The 23,609-nt window shown below is 40.2% G+C and overlaps 1 protein-coding gene across 1 annotated transcript in view; it reads right to left on the bottom strand.

The window, feature by feature from the left end:
- stxbp5b (syntaxin binding protein 5b (tomosyn)) overlaps positions 1 to 23,609 on the bottom strand; it is a 53,034-nt gene that overhangs the window by 7,759 nt on the left and 21,666 nt on the right. Inside the window, exons 3-22 of the mRNA XM_016545946.1 lie at positions 19,364 to 19,445; positions 17,809 to 17,969; positions 17,569 to 17,632; positions 17,376 to 17,459; positions 15,766 to 15,889; positions 14,729 to 14,807; positions 14,112 to 14,266; positions 13,335 to 13,407; positions 13,115 to 13,262; positions 12,971 to 13,038; positions 12,763 to 12,803; positions 12,216 to 12,436; positions 10,981 to 11,168; positions 10,599 to 10,724; positions 9,539 to 9,690; positions 8,578 to 8,640; positions 7,572 to 7,628; positions 7,426 to 7,473; positions 2,496 to 2,540; positions 629 to 868 (exon numbers count right to left, since the gene is read on the bottom strand). Of these exons, the coding sequence (XP_016401432.1) occupies positions 629 to 868; positions 2,496 to 2,540; positions 7,426 to 7,473; positions 7,572 to 7,628; positions 8,578 to 8,640; positions 9,539 to 9,690; positions 10,599 to 10,724; positions 10,981 to 11,168; positions 12,216 to 12,436; positions 12,763 to 12,803; positions 12,971 to 13,038; positions 13,115 to 13,262; positions 13,335 to 13,407; positions 14,112 to 14,266; positions 14,729 to 14,807; positions 15,766 to 15,889; positions 17,376 to 17,459; positions 17,569 to 17,632; positions 17,809 to 17,969; positions 19,364 to 19,445 (2,219 nt within the window). The remainder of the gene's footprint in view (positions 1 to 628; positions 869 to 2,495; positions 2,541 to 7,425; positions 7,474 to 7,571; positions 7,629 to 8,577; positions 8,641 to 9,538; positions 9,691 to 10,598; positions 10,725 to 10,980; positions 11,169 to 12,215; positions 12,437 to 12,762; positions 12,804 to 12,970; positions 13,039 to 13,114; positions 13,263 to 13,334; positions 13,408 to 14,111; positions 14,267 to 14,728; positions 14,808 to 15,765; positions 15,890 to 17,375; positions 17,460 to 17,568; positions 17,633 to 17,808; positions 17,970 to 19,363; positions 19,446 to 23,609) is intronic.

Below are 23,609 nucleotides of genomic sequence, written 5' to 3' on the forward strand. Positions count from 1 at the left end.
AAAACAGATTCAGTATTCCTCAAAATGAATAAAAATAATGCAACTCAGAATATGACACGAACCTGCAATAATTAAATGTTAAACAACACAAATATGCTTTATGTATTTAATACCATTCTATTAACCAATGTATTTGCTTCTGACCTTCGATGATCCAGTTCAACCATATTAATAAGGAAAAATTACTCTAGACAAACATTTGTGTTTCTTTATTGCTTAATTGTGTTGAAATTTCTTCTTCTGCATTCTACTGTACGGACGTAAATGTCGTGAATAAAGCACCACTTCCATCTCGTGTGTTCAAGAGAACAAAATCGTCACTTCCTGGGAAAGAGATTGATTTCAACAAGAATCCATGCGACTGGAAGTTTAGTGCGGGGACGAAAATTTCCTCATGCAGATTTTGGTACGTTCAAGTTGATCACACAAATTTTGACTTACTGAGTTTAGTTTGACTTCTGTGTGACTTGTGCTTCATACATCGCTAAACTATTGACAACAGAAAATGCCATAATTTCGCTGAGACCGCATTTCCATTGTGTTTTTTTTTAATGTAATATCCCATAATTAGCTAATGACTTCCAAGTCATTAGCTAATTTTGCTTTACAGATGTAAAGCAAGTCTTACCACAGAAAGAGACGCCCACAGGCTGTTGCATCCTCTGCTCTGGTGTGGAGGGCACAGTTAGGGCGATGGCCAGCATGCTACCCAATGAGGTGCCCACCCACAGGCTGGGCACTGCCACAGTCTCACTCTTCTTGGACAGCCAGTCACAAAAATAGAAGGAGGAAATGACCTCACGTGACTCTCTGTCAATGCTGGTCACACTGGAGCTGCGTGAACGGCTGAACGAGTTGTCCCTGGCGTCTGAGGACACGGTGACCCATCAGTGACAAAAACACAACAATAAGAGGACAATTAGCATGACTTTTTTCAAATTAAGTCTGAACCACCTCAGGACACCTGAAATCAAAGGACAAAAATAGCTTAATAACCATTAAGCAGTTAATATACTGATGATACATTCTTAGTAAATAAATAGTATTAATATAAACTTTGTTTCAGTGTAGTGTGTAATGTGTAAGACATACATCAACTGCACACAAAACGTTGCCATGAAATCACCGTAACATTTCCATTCAATATGAAGAAAACTTGCAATCACCAATTACAGAACATTGTTATGCTGTTTTATTTTCACGCTCAGAGACCCAGATGCATACAGATATCTTTCTGGCAAGCCTATAACACTAAATTTAGTATAAATGCACATTCTAAAAGCAATGCAAAGATGAGTCTCACCAAAACGGATAAAAAAATTTCTGGCTCATGTTTTACTCCAAAATCAAAAGACAAAATAATAAACTATTTTCTGCACAAAGACTGCATAAAACCTAAAAAAAAAAAATTATAGTTTGGAGTGAAATATGACCCAAGCTTTATTTGTTTGTGAGATTTACCTGTAAAATGTCTGAAATGTGATAGTAAACTTAAAAAAAATGTTTGATGATGTGTTTTATATATATATATATTTGTGTGTGTGTGTATTTTGGGATGATGAACAAATTTTTTGAGCTTTGTGTAATGTTTCTGTATTGCACTAATAATATCAAGTGATAGTAAACTTAAAAAAAAGGTTTGATGATGTGTTTTATATATATATATATTTGTGTGTGTGTGTGTGTGTGTATTTTGGGATGATGAACAAATTTTTTGAGCTTTGTGTAATGTTTCTGTATTGCACTAATAATATCAAACTTGAATCTGTTTAAAATCAGACTACGGAGAAAAAAAAGGTGAGGGAATGTTTCAGTTTCACCAAAACCAACATTGGACGCCATCATTCAAGACAACAGGCAAAGCCCACACGGCAGGCTCCAGTGAGAGTTAGTATGAACCAGACCAGGTCAGGTCAGCCTAAAATAAAGCCACTCACTGAGGTCACAGAATGAGGTCTCACGGAAAGACACTGCACGCTGCTTCTTCATTTCCTTCACTGAACTCTGCTGTTTCTTACCAGGGAGAGAGCAGTGACGCTGTAACCTCCTTTCTACACGCACAACAGTGCAGAGTACATACATTGCACCTTAAAACATCTGTTCATTTTTCCGTTCTTGCATCCAAGTATATTATAGGTCTATAGCACATGAAGCTAGAAGCTAGTGCATGATATTCTGGAAGCATGTAGGATTTAAAGTTATTTGCTGCATGCAAAATCATTGAATTTATTATTGCAGTGCCTATCATTTTAAATTGATTCAACTGCCACATAAAAACAAACCCAACGGTGAATCTTGATTTTTTTTTAGACCTTTACTGTTTAAGTGTGCAGCTCTAGACCAGAATAAGCTGCAAACTGAACCAAACTTTTTGCTGATAATCTATGTAGACTGATTAAAGTAACGCCCATTTTATGTCAGCGTGGAAGAAATTCATCCCCTGCAAAAGAGTCACAGCTACTCCTAGAAACTAAAGTGAGAGAACAAACTCTTACCATCTTTATGATCAGCAATCATGTTAATTTTCCGGGATATCTTAGCTGGAAAAAAGAAAACATTGTTCTGAACACATAATCAAAGCCATTCATCTGGGAAATCATGCTTACTAAAGAAGTTAAATAAGTATTAATCAACTGTTTCTAGAGAGAAATAAGCAGGTTGAGACTAAGTTTATCAGCTGGAGGATCATGATGTAGAATGAAGCCAAAGAGCAGCCATGAGCCCATCAGCAGCCTTAAAACGAGATGTTTGTTCATCTAGTATGTTACAATCAGAAGCAACTCGATCATGCCTGGAAAAATGCATTGAGATTAGTGGCAATGAAACGTCTCGGTTACGTATGTAACCCTCGTTCCCTGAAGGAGGGAACGGAGACGTCACGTCCCGTCGCCACAGCTCCTGTACCACCGCTGAGCGGCCGGGTCACCGGCTCGGCTCCTCAGCGAAAACCTGAATATGCGCTGCATCTGCTGCCTACTTATACTCACGCTGTGATCAGCGGCAGCTGGATGCAATAATCGCATGCCAATGTGCATTGGCTCGTTTAGTTTACACTCGAAGTAGATTGGTCCCTCTAAGCGAGATCCCAATTCGTCGGTCATCCGACGTGACGTCGAGAGTGACCGACTGAAAGGGAACGTCTCGGTTACGTATGTAACCCTCGTTCCCTGAAGGAGGGAACGGAGACGTCACGTCCCGTCGCCACAGCTCCTGTACCACCGCTGAGCGGCCGGGTCACCGGCTCGGCTCCTCAGCGAAAACCTGAATATGCGCTGCATCTGCTGCCTACTTATACTCACGCTGTGATCAGCGGCAGCTGGATGCAATAATCGCATGCCAATGTGCATTGGCTCGTTTAGTTTACACTCGAAGTAGATTGGTCCCTCTAAGCGAGATCCCAATTCGTCGGTCATCCGACGTGACGTCGAGAGTGACCGACTGAAAGGGAACGTCTCGGTTACGTATGTAACCCTCGTTCCCTGAAGGAGGGAACGGAGACGTCACGTCCCGTCGCCACAGCTCCTGTACCACCGCTGAGCGGCCGGGTCACCGGCTCGGCTCCTCAGCGAAAACCTGAATATGCGCTGCATCTGCTGCCTACTTATACTCACGCTGTGATCAGCGGCAGCTGGATGCAATAATCGCATGCCAATGTGCATTGGCTCGTTTAGTTTACACTCGAAGTAGATTGGTCCCTCTAAGCGAGATCCCAATTCGTCGGTCATCCGACGTGACGTCGAGAGTGACCGACTGAAAGGGAACGTCTCGGTTACGTATGTAACCCTCGTTCCCTGAAGGAGGGAACGGAGACGTCACGTCCCGTCGCCACAGCTCCTGTACCACCGCTGAGCGGCCGGGTCACCGGCTCGGCTCCTCAGCGAAAACCTGAATATGCGCTGCATCTGCTGCCTACTTATACTCACGCTGTGATCAGCGGCAGCTGGATGCAATAATCGCATGCCAATGTGCATTGGCTCGTTTAGTTTACACTCGAAGTAGATTGGTCCCTCTAAGCGAGATCCCAATTCGTCGGTCATCCGACGTGACGTCGAGAGTGACCGACTGAAAGGGAACGTCTCGGTTACGTATGTAACCCTCGTTCCCTGAAGGAGGGAACGGAGACGTCACGTCCCGTCGCCACAGCTCCTGTACCACCGCTGAGCGGCCGGGTCACCGGCTCGGCTCCTCAGCGAAAACCTGAATATGCGCTGCATCTGCTGCCTACTTATACTCACGCTGTGATCAGCGGCAGCTGGATGCAATAATCGCATGCCAATGTGCATTGGCTCGTTTAGTTTACACTCGAAGTAGATTGGTCCCTCTAAGCGAGATCCCAATTCGTCGGTCATCCGACGTGACGTCGAGAGTGACCGACTGAAAGGGAACGTCTCGGTTACGTATGTAACCCTCGTTCCCTGAAGGAGGGAACGGAGACGTCACGTCCCGTCGCCACAGCTCCTGTACCACCGCTGAGCGGCCGGGTCACCGGCTCGGCTCCTCAGCGAAAACCTGAATATGCGCTGCATCTGCTGCCTACTTATACTCACGCTGTGATCAGCGGCAGCTGGATGCAATAATCGCATGCCAATGTGCATTGGCTCGTTTAGTTTACACTCGAAGTAGATTGGTCCCTCTAAGCGAGATCCCAATTCGTCGGTCATCCGACGTGACGTCGAGAGTGACCGACTGAAAGGGAACGTCTCGGTTACGTATGTAACCCTCGTTCCCTGAAGGAGGGAACGGAGACGTCACGTCCCGTCGCCACAGCTCCTGTACCACCGCTGAGCGGCCGGGTCACCGGCTCGGCTCCTCAGCGAAAACCTGAATATGCGCTGCATCTGCTGCCTACTTATACTCACGCTGTGATCAGCGGCAGCTGGATGCAATAATCGCATGCCAATGTGCATTGGCTCGTTTAGTTTACACTCGAAGTAGATTGGTCCCTCTAAGCGAGATCCCAATTCGTCGGTCATCCGACGTGACGTCGAGAGTGACCGACTGAAAGGGAACGTCTCGGTTACGTATGTAACCCTCGTTCCCTGAAGGAGGGAACGGAGACGTCACGTCCCGTCGCCACAGCTCCTGTACCACCGCTGAGCGGCCGGGTCACCGGCTCGGCTCCTCAGCGAAAACCTGAATATGCGCTGCATCTGCTGCCTACTTATACTCACGCTGTGATCAGCGGCAGCTGGATGCAATAATCGCATGCCAATGTGCATTGGCTCGTTTAGTTTACACTCGAAGTAGATTGGTCCCTCTAAGCGAGATCCCAATTCGTCGGTCATCCGACGTGACGTCGAGAGTGACCGACTGAAAGGGAACGTCTCGGTTACGTATGTAACCCTCGTTCCCTGAAGGAGGGAACGGAGACGTCACGTCCCGTCGCCACAGCTCCTGTACCACCGCTGAGCGGCCGGGTCACCGGCTCGGCTCCTCAGCGAAAACCTGAATATGCGCTGCATCTGCTGCCTACTTATACTCACGCTGTGATCAGCGGCAGCTGGATGCAATAATCGCATGCCAATGTGCATTGGCTCGTTTAGTTTACACTCGAAGTAGATTGGTCCCTCTAAGCGAGATCCCAATTCGTCGGTCATCCGACGTGACGTCGAGAGTGACCGACTGAAAGGGAACGTCTCGGTTACGTATGTAACCCTCGTTCCCTGAAGGAGGGAACGGAGACGTCACGTCCCGTCGCCACAGCTCCTGTACCACCGCTGAGCGGCCGGGTCACCGGCTCGGCTCCTCAGCGAAAACCTGAATATGCGCTGCATCTGCTGCCTACTTATACTCACGCTGTGATCAGCGGCAGCTGGATGCAATAATCGCATGCCAATGTGCATTGGCTCGTTTAGTTTACACTCGAAGTAGATTGGTCCCTCTAAGCGAGATCCCAATTCGTCGGTCATCCGACGTGACGTCGAGAGTGACCGACTGAAAGGGAACGTCTCGGTTACGTATGTAACCCTCGTTCCCTGAAGGAGGGAACGGAGACGTCACGTCCCGTCGCCACAGCTCCTGTACCACCGCTGAGCGGCCGGGTCACCGGCTCGGCTCCTCAGCGAAAACCTGAATATGCGCTGCATCTGCTGCCTACTTATACTCACGCTGTGATCAGCGGCAGCTGGATGCAATAATCGCATGCCAATGTGCATTGGCTCGTTTAGTTTACACTCGAAGTAGATTGGTCCCTCTAAGCGAGATCCCAATTCGTCGGTCATCCGACGTGACGTCGAGAGTGACCGACTGAAAGGGAACGTCTCGGTTACGTATGTAACCCTCGTTCCCTGAAGGAGGGAACGGAGACGTCACGTCCCGTCGCCACAGCTCCTGTACCACCGCTGAGCGGCCGGGTCACCGGCTCGGCTCCTCAGCGAAAACCTGAATATGCGCTGCATCTGCTGCCTACTTATACTCACGCTGTGATCAGCGGCAGCTGGATGCAATAATCGCATGCCAATGTGCATTGGCTCGTTTAGTTTACACTCGAAGTAGATTGGTCCCTCTAAGCGAGATCCCAATTCGTCGGTCATCCGACGTGACGTCGAGAGTGACCGACTGAAAGGGAACGTCTCGGTTACGTATGTAACCCTCGTTCCCTGAAGGAGGGAACGGAGACGTCACGTCCCGTCGCCACAGCTCCTGTACCACCGCTGAGCGGCCGGGTCACCGGCTCGGCTCCTCAGCGAAAACCTGAATATGCGCTGCATCTGCTGCCTACTTATACTCACGCTGTGATCAGCGGCAGCTGGATGCAATAATCGCATGCCAATGTGCATTGGCTCGTTTAGTTTACACTCGAAGTAGATTGGTCCCTCTAAGCGAGATCCCAATTCGTCGGTCATCCGACGTGACGTCGAGAGTGACCGACTGAAAGGGAACCAGCACCGATCAAGAGTCAGAACACCTGGAGCCTCATTTCTCTCCAAAAAGTGTGTGTGATCGCCCTGTCTATGATTTCAGATGATCAGTAGAGATCTGTGTGAAAACATGATTCAAAATCAAAAATATGTTAAATGTCTGACATCATTTTCATCATCCTGTGTATTTTTACCCTTGAAACGCACCAGAGCAGAGTAAAAGCCTGTAGAAAAAAAAAGGTTAGAAAAAAGCACTCCTACAGGAGATTCAATTTTGACATGATGAGAATAAAACCGTTTTAATCTTAAAAATCATCATGTGCAGTTTTCAATCTATCTTTTACTACTGTTGACTACTTCTCAAATAAGTTCTTACTGGTCCACCATTTATTGGCACACTCAACCACCAAGCAACAGACACAAAAAGCTCTAGCTCAGCTCTACTACACACTTAAGCGAACCCATTTTAATTTGTTTGGTTAGTTCATTTGGTTAGTGCACAAGAGCCCATTTAGCACAGAAACGGAGAGACCTAGACTGCTGTAATATGAACATTATACAGTACCAAAGTCACTGGCAACAGTCTTGGATATCCGCTTGCTTTTGGACATCACTGGAAAATGTGTTAAATAGAACCAATCAAAGAAAATAAAAGCTTTCCTAGGTCAAAAGAGCCTTGTTTCTAAAAAGTGTGTTTACAATGTACCGTACCCTTGTCAATGAACTTTTGTTTGCTGTCTTCATCAGAATTGCACGGTGAACCGGAGCCTATAGCAACAACGCAGTCTGCATAATAATGTGATACAGCCTATGGAGTCTTACGTAACTTTTGGCAACTATCTGCATATCAAAGTCAAATTCCTTGTAAATGAAATGTACTTAGTCAGCACACCTGACTGGGATTCTGATGACACTTGCAGAATTGTTTTATTTTTTGCTGTGCTATAGAATTTTTAACTATAATAGAGCTTCACGTCCAATGCTCTGGCATTGCAGTGTTTATCAATATGTCTGTCTATAAGTTGCAGTGTGTATTTTCTGCATCACCAATGGAATTGCATTGGTTTGGCGGGACTACCAGTTTGTTCAAACCATGCCGACATGGGTCTTTTAGTTCAGTTTAGTGCTGCAGAAATGACACATTGCACCTTAAAAGGCACAGTCCACACAAAATGAACATGTTGTCATCATGAACTCATCCTCATGTTGTTCTAATACGGTTTTATTCTCCTTTGTTAAACACAAGTGGCTAGACATTTATTTTGGCTTGACAACATGTTGCTTTGCATTTTATGTTAAAAACATAATAAATAAATATATATATATATATATGGTTTGATGTCAGTGGCTCTCATATGTCATGTGACCACTTGTGACATGATGCAACCACAAATTATATGAGGTCTGGTCTGTTAATCTCAGTTAATGTATAGATTCAGAATACTTGAAATACAGATGCATATTAAAATATTTTCCATTTTTGGTGCTTGGCAGTATAAAATGAAAGTGGGTGGTGGGGGTGTTCTGCCTCCTTAAATACATGTTTGGAACAACACAAGAGTGAGTAAATTATGACAAAAGCTTGATGTTTGGGTGAACTGTTCCTTTCAGGGTCTGTCAATCATCTCATCAGAAAACTACCGTCAATCCACGCTCTCAATACTTTTTGTTTTACCAGTAAAATCTTACAATGCAGAAAGAATGAGGACATCTTTACCTGAAGTTGGTGATTTGCATCTCTCCTCTGGTGCGGCTGATGCATCATTACCATCACAAAGACCTGTTGAAAACAAACAAGCCTAAACCGAACAGCCAGGATGACTTTACACAATGAAAATCACATAACACTTAAATAATAAATCAACACAAAAATAGACTATAGTGTTAAACAAAGAGAAAAAGAAGAATGCAGACAGATATAAAGAGAAGGAAAAGATCTTTGATGAGTGCCATGTGACTTACTGAGGTAAGAAGAACGAAGCTTTTTCACAGATTCAGAATAAAAGTTAGAGAGGCCGGACATGCAAGACTTCTTATGCAGAGTGTCTTTACGAAACCACAGAGAGAGACGAATATTGAAAGGGTGAGACAAAACAATGACACAAAATCAAATGAACAGCTAGAAGGCCTTTGAACTGACAGAGTCCAGAGACTGAATTCAGGACATTTTTTCCGCTTTATTATTTTCAATAATCGAGCGAGGTCTAAAAATAATAAAGAATAGTTGACAATAATTGCATAGCAATGCAAAGTATTAGTACTGTACATTAAAATTTACATTTAAAGTATGAATAAACTGCCTTTTCAAACACCGTCAGATTTTTTATATCAGTGCATCCCTAACAATAATGTCACATGGCCTTAAATTCAATCTGTTGGCATCTGTGTATTTCAAAGACTGAAACTCATATGAGTGAACAACAAAAAGAACAAGCAAAGACATGGGACAGAAAAGAACAAACACCAGCACCCCTTTTGGAGTATATGGATCGGATGATTTTCTAAGATCGCTGCAGATGGTTCCTCGGCCAGAGATGCAGGAGCATCACGGTCCGTAGACTGACACTGCTCATGACGAGCATGTGCTTTACTTTATCAGACAGAAACACAGACTGACAACATGCAGAGGTTATGATTATTAGTAAGAAGATGAAGCTTTCTCTTTGTTGTCTGTTCACCTGCCGAGGGCTGTCTGGTTTTGCGGGGCGAGTGTGGTTGTCTGTGGTGAGGATCTGTTGAGCCATATAGCTCAGCGGTGCTCACGTTCAGAAGCAGAGTTTTCTGAAGGTAATCAACCACTGCAAGTCCGTTACCATTGCCAAAAGCAACTCTGTAAAACACACAACAGATACACACTACCGGTCAAAAGTTTGGAATCATTAAGATTTATTAAATTAAGATTTGGAATCATTAAAGATTTTTTATGATGTTTTTGAAAGAAGTTTCTTCTGCTCACCAAGGCTGCATTTATTTGATCAAAAATACAGTAAAAACAGTAATATTGTGAAATATTGTTACAATTTAAAATTAAAATAACTGTTTTCTGTTGTAATATATTTTAAAATGTAATAAAATGAATCTTCAGCATCATTACTCCAGTCTTCAGTGTCACATGATCCTTCAGAAATCATTCTAATATGCTGACTTGCTGCTCAAGAAACATTATTATTATTATTATTATTATCAATGTTGAAAACAGTTTTTGCTGCATAATATATCCGCCAGCGGTGAATTACTTAAGAAGTTAAATGTCAACATTTTATTGAAAATAAAATTGCCTATAAATAAAAGCAAGAAAAAAAGGCCCTTAAGCATCTATAACTAAAAAGTAAACTGCTTTTTCTTAGCTTTGACAGTTTGCTTTACAACATTTGCACAGCATTGATTTAATCACCATTTCTACTCAAGCCTCCAGGACACACCAGATATTAAACTGAAATCTCCACCCTTAAACCTGCTACCTGAAAATATTAAACTTTAAATTCAGCAACACATGAGTTTATGGTAATCAGATATAAGAGCATATTGTAGCTAATTACATTTGTGCATTTCAATAGTGTTTGAGTAGTTCAAATGTTTAATTATTGTAATGAAGAACAATTATTCAAGCATGGCTGCTAGGTTTTAATATGAAGGATCATGACAGATAACGCGTGTCTGAAAGATAATGAACAGCTGTTGTGGAAAGGAAGTGTTTTTAATTGCTCAGTAGTTTGTGCTGTCGTTTCGTGGACTTACAGGCCATATGCAGAGTTGACGGCCAGGCTGGTGATCGGTTGTGGCGGCTCCCCACTGACCCACACCAGCTGAATGAGCAGCTCCACCTGATAACCCGCAGACTGTTTGAGAGGAGAACTCCTGACCCTGGCCAAATAAGACACAGGACCCAATTAACTACATGCTATCAAAAGCACAGACCAAATCATGTGGTCAAACAGCCAGACATTTAAGCAAAAATCTGGTCCACATGGCCAAATTTATGGCCCAAACCTGTGAACTTACACAGGAAAAGACCATTTCATCAACATGTGAAGCGATCAAAGTCTGAAGTTTTAGTTTTGTTGTTTTTGCATGCTGCTTAGAGGTTAGTAAATCTGAAATAAATGAAAACAGACTGTACTTGAGACAGGGCACGTTATCTCGCAGGCCGTCAGACGAGTTGTTGCTGCTGGTGGAGGGGTGGGACTGAGGCAGGCTGGTCTGAGGGCTGGATGAGGTTCCTGGGGTGGACACAGTCGACGCCTGCTCACCTCCGCACTCGGGAGACTCCACTTCATTCAGCTCACACTGCATACGCACCTCCAGGAGCTACAGACACAAGACAACTGTCATCAACTCTATACAAACATATGCATGTTCACAGATCCATATGCCCATAGATGGAGATACAGATTTCCATGAATTTCACAGCCAAAAAAGAAAAAGAAAATGTCCATGAGTTGACATGACAATTAATTTTACTCTGCTCATAGAAAAGTGCCAATTAATTTTTTCTGTTATATATTCTTCATTTATCTGGAAAGAAAACAACACAAATTTTGTCCATAAACACAAAATTATCTATGCAAATAATTTAATACTTTAGAATTTATAATATATATATATTATTTAAATTCTGGAAAAAGATTAAATTCTGGAAAAAAAATAAGAAAACTCAAGAAAAAGAAACAGGGACAAACAAAGGAATATCTGGCATAAAAGGAAATATATAGGAGGAACATTAAGTTGAACTGCATATGGTGACACTGTTATCAACAGTTATCAACATTCCACTGTTACCAAATATAAACACATTATTATATTTTTATACACAGATTTCTCTTGTAAAGTGACTCACAACATTCATTTCTAATTGAGAAATCTCTTGGGGAGCCTTATATCCCGCTAATCAGGACCCCAAAAGGAAGATTTTTTCCAGGCTTGTAAGTATAAATAAGTTTTTTTACCCGCTATTAATTATATTTGTAATATTTATAACGTAAAATAAGTGAGAGCTTTACTCATTTGTGTGGATGCAGCATATGGAAGTCTAACTGTTGGAAACCATGTGTCAAAACAACTTAATGTTTAATGAAATATCCTGCAGTGTGCATACTAAACTCCATCTAAAACGGCTTTAAACAACATTTTTCTAATTGCATTATGATCACCATGCAGTTTTTTGCAACCTCATATTAATATTAAACATTTGTCATATAGCAGGACCATTTAAAATGAACTCATGAAATGATTAAAAGTGGTAAAGAATGTAAATCAAATGCTGACCAGCAGCATCTGAAATGTCTCATAGACAAATCTATCCATTTTAAACTAATATCTACACATATATACATCCTGCATTTAAATGGGTCAGACCTGAACCACTTCAGTGGTGACTTCCTGTTTGCTGAACCTGTACACTATGACAAGAGCCGATACTCCAGCCACACAGAGCACACGGCTCTCTGGACACCAGGACAGGATCTGAATGGCGAACGGATCTTCATCCACAATTTCAGTGCTGGATTTCTCCTCTTTACCGCGGGGCTTCTCAAACACCTTCGCAGTTTTCAGCTTATACAAAACCTGCAGCATTACTGACAGACACAAAAGAACATATTCATTATCAGTTATCTTCATTAGTTGTTGCTAAATGTTTTTTATTTGCAGATGGAACTTGCAAACCTTAACTGCATTTTCTGATTTACATATCGTATAGAGAAATCTGCAAAATATCGACAAAATCTGTAAAAATGTCTTAAATGTAGCTGAGAGTGCTTTTACTCTTATTGGTACCTGAAAGCAAAATCAAACTGGCCAACATATTTATCTGATTATTACTATTTTTCCAACTCAAAATAATGCTGTAGATTCTACTTGTGACATAAAACATAAAAGTATGTTTTCCGAGACAGAAACTCACATGCTGAGGCATCCCAAAACTTGATCGATCCATCAGCATGCCTGTTGTTTCAAGAACAAAACAGAAGAAAACTATAACAGCCCTGGCTCCAAACCGAAAACCATTTTTCCTTCTAATACCAAAAAACTATTTCCCTCTCTAATCCAAATATTAAACGTGAAAAGGCTTCAGTACAGCAAATAGAGCGTGTATGCGAGAGATTGCTTACCCAGTGATGATCATCTCTGAGAAACTTAGTGTTCCCTGGCCCCAGTTACCTCCACTTATGGGCCATTCCTGCATAAAAACACAGATTTGGACCAGCCGTTTTAGGACTATGCATTTTCTTAAACAGCGGAGGGCAAAATGTTACCTTCTTACTGAACCCTTGTCTGTTCTGTCGGGAGCCCACTGAGTAAAGTGCAGGAATGACTTCAGCTGGACAGTCCGCAAAATATTCGCAGCAGGTCACCGGAGACTCGTGGATGGACAGAGGATAAGGATTCTCGAAGATCGGATACCTGTACAGAGAGCTTTTTATAAAACAGCTGCACAAGCAAAGACAGCCTGTTTCACATTTGGCATTTACTCACCCAATTTGTGCAAGGTCAATGACAACCAAATCCTTCTCCAGCAGGACAACAACCGCATAAGGCTCCTGGAAATCTGTGGGGATACAGAAAGAACAATTCTTTTAAACAGTTAAATGGGACATTTTCACAAAATACCATTTATTTTTCTTACTTATCTAGTGAATTTTTTTTTTTGATAAATGCTTTTTATAACTAGATTTTTATTTTTGTTCTTGCATAAATGATCTACTTTGCAACGACTTTCTGGTCTAAAAATTATTGTTCGTTAAAAGAAAAGAAATCTAAAGTATTTTTTTTCCCATTACATAGCCCGACATAGAGCACACCGTCTAGTTTTAATTTGTCAAGATTTAACTACAGAAATAAATAAATATAAATAACATAAACACATGTCATAGAAAAGCATATATAAATATATAAATAATATAAATGTATATAACATTTAATTATAATAACACATATATACTGTATATGATTCATTTGATGAAAAAGAGTCTAAAATATTTTTTCCCATTATATCGCCCAGCCCAACATATAGATCTTAGTCTAGTTCTAATTTGTAAAGTTTTAACTACAAAATAAAAATCATTAAATAATATAAATAATAATACAAAATAAAAAATATGATGATATATATGAAAATAACTTAAAAAATGTAAATCAATGCTGCTTTGTTTTCTTTAATTGTATTTTGACTCTGTTGTTTGTAAAGGCACTGTTAAATATACAGGAAACGTTATGGGAGAAAATCCAGCGATAGGTGGGGCAGTGACTTGCCGTTTGGATATGGGGTTTCACACAGTGTAAGGAAATCCACTATGGGGTAGTCCATCTCCAGCACTGCAGTGCTTTTCCCATGCATCACAGTCAGACAGGCTCGCCTACCCACTGTATCATATGACAAACCTCCACACAGTATCATGAATGGGTCCCTTAACAAAACAAATGAACAAATCTCATTTTTCCATGATGCAAAGAGAAGCCAAGCCGGAAGTGAAACAAATTAGTGCTTCATTCAGAAAGAGTGGAATGAAGAATATGATTAAAAGCAATACGAAAAGTATTGTCATATTAGCTGTATCTACAGTATGTCAGTCTTCTGAAAAACATCATGTCATCCCTGTAAAACCCATAAAACAGAAGCATCTATGCCAGACAGTCTCTCGCAATGTGAGGTTGCACAAGTCTCAAACCAATGCATCACGAGAAAACGTATTGTGCAATTAGTTTTATATTTCATGTCAGTCTTCTGAAAAACATCAGGTCATCTCCTTAAAACCATAAAACTGGAGCACCTATGCCAGACAGTCTCTTGCAATGCAACGTGTGTAATGCATCATGCTCTGTTTGCTTCAAGAATGTGACCCTGAGTTCAGCTTCCGCTGAAGCCTTACCCTGCCCTGGTAGTTTTGTACTCCACTTTCAAGATGGGTTTGCATGGCTCCGGCTTCTTTCCATCCTTAGGCTGTTTACCTGGGAGAGAATATTGCATGATAAACAAGGTGTGCAAATAAATATGCCTTCGTGTATTTTTATTTCCTTTTCTATCGCCAGTATCGGTGTATTTTTATCATAGGAACCAAAATAAATTGAGGGTAGAAGTCTTTAGGCATCTCATGGTTTGATTTTAATCCATGGTTTAAGAATCATGATGCATTTGTAAAAGGGTTGCTTTGCTTCAGCCTTAAGTATATGATGTTTTTAGTGGAAAAAAACCTGCATTATTAAAGCTGAAGTTTGTAATTTTTTGGAGGTTGAAACACATTCCTCTTCCCTATTTAATGTGCAGTGAAAACTATGGACCCTTTTCACATTTCCAGGGTTTTCAGAAGCAGAAGTTGTCATAGTTGGATAAACTTCTATAGTGGTGAACAACAACAAAAAATAAAATTTTTGCTCTCCCATTAGCACTAATAGCAAAAATCCATGATAGCATTTCTATGACTTTACAAATGAGGAAAACAGTATAGAGAGATTAATAACATTGGTCAGAGAAGAGTCACTCCCTTTAGCCGTTGTGTTAGAAACACTCACACAGTTAGTTAGCATTAACCGGTTTTGTGTAATTTAATGCCAAGGTAATGAAACAAATTATATTTTTTTATTTATTGATTTATTTTTAATGGAAATACACAAAACTTTGCTAGATTTTAAAATGTTAATAACAGTGGAAACGTGTGTCGTCACAGTCTGTGAAAAGGGTCCATAAGTAATCATTCATATGCTGATTGTCTGAAATTATAATGACTCGTTAAAAACATTGATCTTTTTCAGAAACCTGTTTAGAAACAATCATTTTTATTTCACTGGTGCTGCTAACGGAACTCAAATGACACACTTCACCTCTATGGTCTTTTGATATTTATTCTGTGCTCCCTGGAGCGCTCAACATGAGGAACTTGGAAGGGAGTTTGTTTGGGCAGAAGCTTACCATGCGGTGTAATGATCTGGGCAGGCTTGGCAGGAGCGCGTATATTCCATGTGGTAAGCGTGCCATCAGAGTGACTGCACACAAACTGTTTCCCCTCGTGATGCCAAGCCACAGAGTGGATCGCCTACGGGTCAAACAAAGGATGAGTAATCAACCACAAGAGAAACCAGGTCAGGCAAACTACGGTTCATGTGTTGTGACAGTAAATATGAGTCAACAAAAACATAACAAACAACTTAGTTCCGTTCCTCATAGATAACACAAAGGCTTCTGAAAAAAGTTACTTCCTTTAGACTAGAGTTGTTTATTTGAGTACTCCATAAATAAATCAAGTGATATGTTCATTTTGGCACATATATGTCACCATATACACTGTAAATTTATTTATTTATTTTTTTGATGTTGAAAATAAAACAAAGGTTATTGGTGTATGTTTTACAAGAAAATACTATTTAGAATTTTTGTGATTATCAATATGGCTTTAAAATAATAACAATATGTGACCCTGGACCACAAAACCAGTCTTAAAGGGGTCCTATTATGCTCTTTTACAAAGTCTTGATTTTGTTTTGGGGGTGTACTAGAACATGCTCTCATGCTTGGTGGTTCGAAAAAGGCATTATTTTTCACATAATTTACATTATTAAAATACCTTTCTCCCCAGCCTGGCACAAGCGGCTCGATTAGTTCCGGCTTTGATGAACTTCTTCATCGTCTCGTCTGATGCACTCAACCAAGCGTTCTAACCACAATTTTGCACCCTCAGATTCCAGATTTTCAGATAGTTGTATCTCGGCTAAATATTGTCATATCCTACCAAACCATACATCAATGGAAAGCTTATTTATATGACCCTTATGACTGGTTTTGTGGTCCAGGGTCACATATCAATTATTATTTTTAGTAGTAGTACTTTTATTTTTCGCTAAATAAAAATTACTAAAAAAACAAAATATAAAATAAAAATAGTATTTAAAAAAATTATTATTATTTTATTTTACATTACAACTGTAAAATTACAATGTTAATATTCACCTTAATTCTTTCATTTTCAAATATAAAAACCAAGAAAATATTATTTCAGTCTTTCTACTTCAAAATTTCACATTTAATTCAATGTGTTACTTGACTTTCTTAATAATTAATTGTGAAATTTACTATCAATTTCTGAGTGAAAATTTTTTCCCTATCTTTTAATGTGATGTGTAACTTTTAATGTGTAATTTACTGTCTTATGATGTGAACAGCAAGTTACCACCAAAAATGTCATAACTAATACTAAAATTAAACATGTGAATGGAAGGTTGACTGGAGATGTACAGCTGTCAATGAATTTTAAAGTAAAGTTTACTGTATTAAAGAGAATAACATGCCACTATTGTTGTGTTTTCGTGATCAATCACTACTGTCTCATCTGAGTACTTGGAGTACATCCCATCTCTACTGGAGACCTTCCTTCCTTCCATTCAAGGATGTTAAGGAACAAAAGTAATAAGCTTTGCTTTAAACAATGCTCTAAGTTTGTCCGAAATTAAAAAAAGACCTAGACCTCGAAAATGTGACATCCAGTTAGGATGACTGGTCCATATCCTACAATAACAAAGCCTCACCTCATCATAGTTGTATCGATAGTCAGCTTTCTTCGATTTCAAGTCCCAAAGCACAACTATGCCACATTCAAAACCAATTAAAAGCTGCAAAAAAGAGAAACAACTTTTCTGAAATTATGCAAACTGAAAAGCAGAGCAATCAGAAAGTGTATTGTGGGAATATATTTAATCCCAAAGTGTTAAGATTTCGTACTTTCCCTTCGTCCATAGGGTTATCGCTGATATGAACTACAGGTCCAGGGTGACTCTTTGAGGAACTGTTGAAGAGAGGTGAGAGTTTGCGCAGAAAATATTTCAAGGTGGTATGCAGAGTTCATGCATGATGACCTTGAGTAAATATTTGTACATAAGACCTTTAATTAAAATCTCCGAAAGCCAACAGTAGAAGAAAACACATGAGAATCACTGGAGTTCATGGTGTCTAGACACTCACAGTTCAATGGCTTTGTTCCACATGATCACATAGCCTGAGAGGGTGAAGGACTCCACATTGACAATGTGAATGTTCCCTCTTTCCGTGCCCACGTACAGCCATTTACTCTGAAACGGCAAATGGCAAAACGTGATCCTGCCAAAGACAAGGAGAGAGCTGACCTTAATCAAAGTGAAATATTCCCTGTGATTATCTCATACGATGGCGAGCATTTGACTGATTTGTGCCTCGTGACACATTAAGGATGAAATGGCAATAACAACAGAGCGAAATCTGGCAAAATGAATGAGTCACGGTTGATAAATCAACTGGTATTACTGTGGACGACTGTGCATTACTGCCATTGTGTGTCTTCTGAATGGGACACCAGTCAAGACTATATGCATTTGAGGACACTTGAGAACATTGTCCTGCCCTCTTGTCTCTGAACAAACATTCATTTCAAGCCTTCGTGGTCTGTTGATTAACAGAAAACGTAGAAACTCAAAAGTACATTGCTACTTAAAAAAGACAAAAACTTTGAAGGCCCAGCTAAAGGCCAAATTTAGTATTTTCTGAAGAAAATGTAAGTGGTGTTTGCCTGTGCAAACCTTGCAGCCACAAAACTGCAGGAAGCCCTTAAAGTGCTTCTCATCAAGTGAGGGAAGACGTTTGGTGAATGTTGTGTTCCCAAATGCATGTAAAAGTGACCCATTCTCAGAGCAGTTGATATATATATAAATATATATATATATATATATATATATTTTTTTTTTGGCAAACATTATAATACTTTCTCGTTTGCCGTCAGCATTCAGCAATAACGCATTAATATCATTTAAACAAATCTTTGATTGACTAATGAACATTTAATTTCACAAACCTTGTAGACTTAGTCTTAATCCTGCATGATCGCGTGTTCTCTGTGTGACGGTCGATCTGTGCGAATTGAATGCGGACAGGAGGAGAGTTCTGCTTGAATGGAGATGCGCGATCGACAAACTAAACTCGTGATTTCAAATTATGCTGCGCTTTATGCATTTGCCCACGGTCATATTCATGTCATTTTCATTGTGTGCTGTATGTAAAATGAGTGTTACCTCGGCTTTATTTGAAAAAAAAATATATATATATACCTGTATATGATTCCCAATGCACACAAACTTCCCAGAATACTGAGTGCCCTGTTGGTTACAGTGTTTACTTCCTATTCAATTAGATTTTTATTAAATATTTATTTGTGAAAAATGCTTTGTCTTCTAAAGTACTAGTATGTTTATTTTACACAATTATTTTTAATCCATTTTCAAATGATTTCAAATTTCTTAAATATTAATTAAAATAAATAAAATGATATCGGCTTTATATCGGCCACCCTGCTTTCCAAGATACCGCATCGGCTGTCAAAAAACCCATATCGGTCGACCACTATTTGTAATTCATTACATTTTGAACAGATTAAAAGACTAAATATTCAACCAAAAGGTACAGGCAATGTCAGGATTGGAAGAGGGATACAACCTGGAGAAAGTAAGGAGGAGGAAATGACTATACAGGTGGTCAGGGCAGAACTTACTTCATTGACAAGAAACTCCAGCTGGATGACAGCAGATCCGCTCTCATGCCGGCAGTAACACTCCACTCCTGCTTGACCGAATCTGTAGACTCAGTTAAGGTACATACATATCTGAACACCTTAGAGTCCCTATCAAATGTGCTAAACACAAAATATGACTACTGTATATAAATGCATTGCATATTTAAAGGGATATTTCACTCACCCTCATCTAATTATCACATGTCAATTAGAGAAAAACATCTTGGAGCTTTGCAGTAAAAATCACCAGTTTTCATTGTACAGAAAATAGCACAGACTGACCAAGATTCTCCTTTTTCAAGAAAGAAAGAAAAAATACAGGATGCATTATAATAGAGAGACTACAGTATATGCTCTACTGTATGACTATTTAAATGAACAGCATTTAAAAATATACACTAGTGCTGGGCGGTATACCAGTTCATACCGAATACCGGTGTTTATTTTTGTTATGATATGAATTTTTAAAATACTGCAATACCGGTGTATGTCGCTTAAACAACGTTCGGAAAGCGACACTGTTTGAAAGGGGTCCCTTTTCACTGTTTCACTGTGGTGAGGGAACAGCTGTATGTGTTACTAAGCGTGAAAGTTCCGAAACTGAAGCTGTAGAACTAATAGAACGTGATGACACAGAAGAACTCATCCACAATATCCACATTGACCGCCACAAATATCCACCGCCCCCTGCCATCAGCTCCGGCGTCTCACACATACGAGCGCGACTTTAGCACAAGATTAGCAACTTTCAGACCCTTTTAGCGGCTTTTTTCCATAGAATACTCATACTGACAAACCTAGCGACTTTTTTGGATAAACCTTAGCTATGGTTCAGTTGGAAGATTTCGCCAGTGCTGTCCCGCGAATTTTCAAAAATACCGTGATATAAATTTTTGGTCATACCGCCCAGCACTAATATACACCTTCATGTACATTTTACCATAAAAAACAGATCTCTCAATACGTTCATGTTACTTCTGAACAACCCACAGACAATGTAAGTAAGCCACCAGGGTTCGGCACTAGAGGGAATCTGTGTTCCCAGAGGTCTGTGCGTCATATTACTGAGGGTCTTGTCCATTGACTTAACTAAATGGATTACACAAAGTCCCTAATCAGAGTCTCAAGTCTGGTCTGTGAATGTTGCTTCAGTCCTCTGGAGTAATGCACTGTAAATGCTCCCATAAAGCCCTTCTCCAACAGGACAACAACGACTGTCTCAGTCAAACAGTCATTCATATTCACCAGCAGTACCGTGTTGCACTGCATGCTTTCTATGTTCATTTAGGCACAAATGCAAGTACTGTTCCATATCAGGTTGCAGATTCCAGCCTTTTATAATGGGTGAGGAAACTGTTGTGTTGTTGGATGTTTATGCTAACAAGAGCTCTTTAGATTCTCTGTTAGATCGTAATATCATTCAAACACATCCAAAGAAAACCTACAGATACTTTACAGCTTACACTCTTATAAAGGTTACAAAAAGGCGTTTTCACAGCGATGCTATTAAAGAACCATTATGGGTTCTCCAAAGAACCTTTCAGCGAACAGTTCTTAAAAGAACCATTTTTGATTAGTGTGAAGAACATAAAGAACCTTTTGTGCAATAGAAAGGTTCCATGGAAAGGTTCTTCATGGAACCATAGATGCCAATAAAGAACCTGTACCTGAACCTGAGTGTACGGTCAATGTCTGTATAATGTAAAATACAATACGGGCGAGTATGAAGAGCCCTGTGTGACCCAGGGGCAAAGGCTATCTCGCTCTCGTCATATCCTCAGATTAGAAAGCTTCCTATCTGCCAAATAAAATCACTGAAAAACAACATATGGACACTGTATGTTACCTCAGGACATCTAACACATCTCATGCCAGGGAATGAATGCTAAAATAGTTGACATTATAAACAGGAAATGGTTTTCTAATCCGTACTGAATCAGTGGTATCCTGCAGCAGTGTACTAATTTCCTCTTGAGTGACTTAACATATTTATAAGACCTGAGAGCCCTACAAGTACACAGGACCAGCTTACAGTATGTGAAGCTTGACGGCGTCTTTAATACGTTAACTCTGTGTTCTTCGGTCACACGCATCCTACCATTGAAATGTATCATGTGTCTCTGTTAAACAGATCAATTATGGTAAACAACATTGGTAATACTGCGCACAGGAAAAGAGCCATTACACTGAACATGAACTCACCTTGCTGACGCGACGGTTTGCGAACAAGACAGCACCAGAGAGTGCAATAGGGCAATAAACTAAAAAGCAGATGAAACTAATGCCTGTTTTATGAATTTAGTCTTGTTAATATTTCACTGTAACACAGCTTCACTGATCTAGAAACTTACAATTAGTTAGCCACTATTATATAAGGTTCAAATCCCTAACCTATCAATTTGCTTACATTTATAACGCTATATTTTGCAAATTCAGTGAGTAACGAGGCACCAGACAACATAAAAAGTTGAGCTTTTTTACTTCCCTGTGGCCCAAGCCCTATTTATCATTGAGACAATATTAGAAAAATGGATACACAAGATATTATGAACATCAAAAGCTGTCAGGATAACTTTAACATTTCAGCTGCAATCTTTGCACAGGCATGCACCAGCATTTTTATTATGGCAGCTAATAAGTACTATGGCAAAACGATAAGGTTTTGGTCTGTTATGTAGAACAAACAGTGTTCTACTATATTATGTTATTTTGACATAAAATCAAACCTATTTTAATTAAAGAAAATACAGTTCAGTGCTTTTAAAACAGACCTTTTTTCCCATTGGAAATTACTTTCCATTATTGTCTGCATTGAATATTGTCCAATAGTTATGCATCAAAGTTTCGCCAACTAAAAATGTTATGCCAAAAAAAAAAAATATTACAATGAAATAGACTGAAATGGTTTTGGAGGGCCGAAATCACTTAGAGAGGACAGTGACATTTACTTAGATTAGACATTACTTCTCTGATGATGCGTTTTGATTGTTTCAGCATCTATTTCATGCACACAACACGGATAAGCTACAACAAGTAAACATGTCAGCAATGTGGACCAAAAATAATGCTAAAATAGCAATATGTAAAATTTGTTCAGGTGAAACATCAAGATGGGCCTCAATGCAGAGGAATTTTACTACGACTGGCATACTGACTTCAACTACCCAAATTCAACTACCAAAACTTTATTTTCAGTTTCAGTTTTCAGGTAAAATTTCAATTTCGGTACATCATTATTGGGGATAGCATTTGGCTCTCTCCTACATTCATTTCTTGAGATGTGCTGATGGGAAACCGAACAGGAATGTTTACACAGCAGGCTTGCCTTCACCTTATTTGGCAAATGGACTGAATAAATAGCAGAGGGCTGTTATAAATAAGTTGCAGTGGACCACTGACTCATTATTTATTCATAGCTGTAAGCATCAAGCCCTTGCCTTGACCAGCTAGTTTCTCCTCAGCTTAAGCTCTCTGTGGCGCTGGATCAGAGCCCATGGTCAGACAGCAGCTCTCAATATTCCATGGGAGCCGGAGCCCAACCGAACAAACAGATCGCTGTTCGATTCTATTACTGAATATAATGATCTAGGGATGCACTGAAATGAAAATTCTGGGTCAAAACCGAAGCTTTTGGATGCACTTGGCCGAAAACCGAGACAGAAAATGCTTTGTAATGATTATTTATTATTTTATTAAAGGGGTCATATGATGCGATTTCCCCAGTACAGCTGAACTAGCCTACACCATGTTATAGCACAGTAGCGCTACTGCAATCAGGAACAAGTATACTGCATAGAAATTTCCTGTCAGTGAGTTATTTGAGCGGACTTTGTTTTTCCGGTGAGCATGAGTGGTACACGAGCGGAACGCACATTCATAGAGCGGAATACTGAGCGGAGCGTCAAACTAGAGGTCTGCATTCCAGCGGCTCTCCCGCGGGAACCCGACCGGATTTTTTGCGCCGCGGGATTAAATTCCCGAATAAAACGCGGTAGCGGTCGGTAACTCTGGTGTAATTTGAACGGGAGCGGGCGGTCTAACAATATCCCGTTCCCGACGTCCATTTAGAACAGCATATCTGCGCTTTATTCTTATTGACCACCGGTTCAGCCTTCACTCGGACTGTTATGCACGCGCTGCACGCATGCTTTAAACGTCACACGTTTTATTTGCGTGGTCTGTGAGCAGCATGTGCATAACGATGCTCAGAGCAGGCTGTACCGGT

This window comes from Sinocyclocheilus rhinocerous, unplaced genomic scaffold, assembly GCF_001515625.1.
Source record: "Sinocyclocheilus rhinocerous isolate Xijiao unplaced genomic scaffold, SAMN03320098_v1.1 scaffold853, whole genome shotgun sequence".
Lineage (NCBI taxonomy): Eukaryota > Metazoa > Chordata > Actinopteri > Cypriniformes > Cyprinidae > Sinocyclocheilus > Sinocyclocheilus rhinocerous.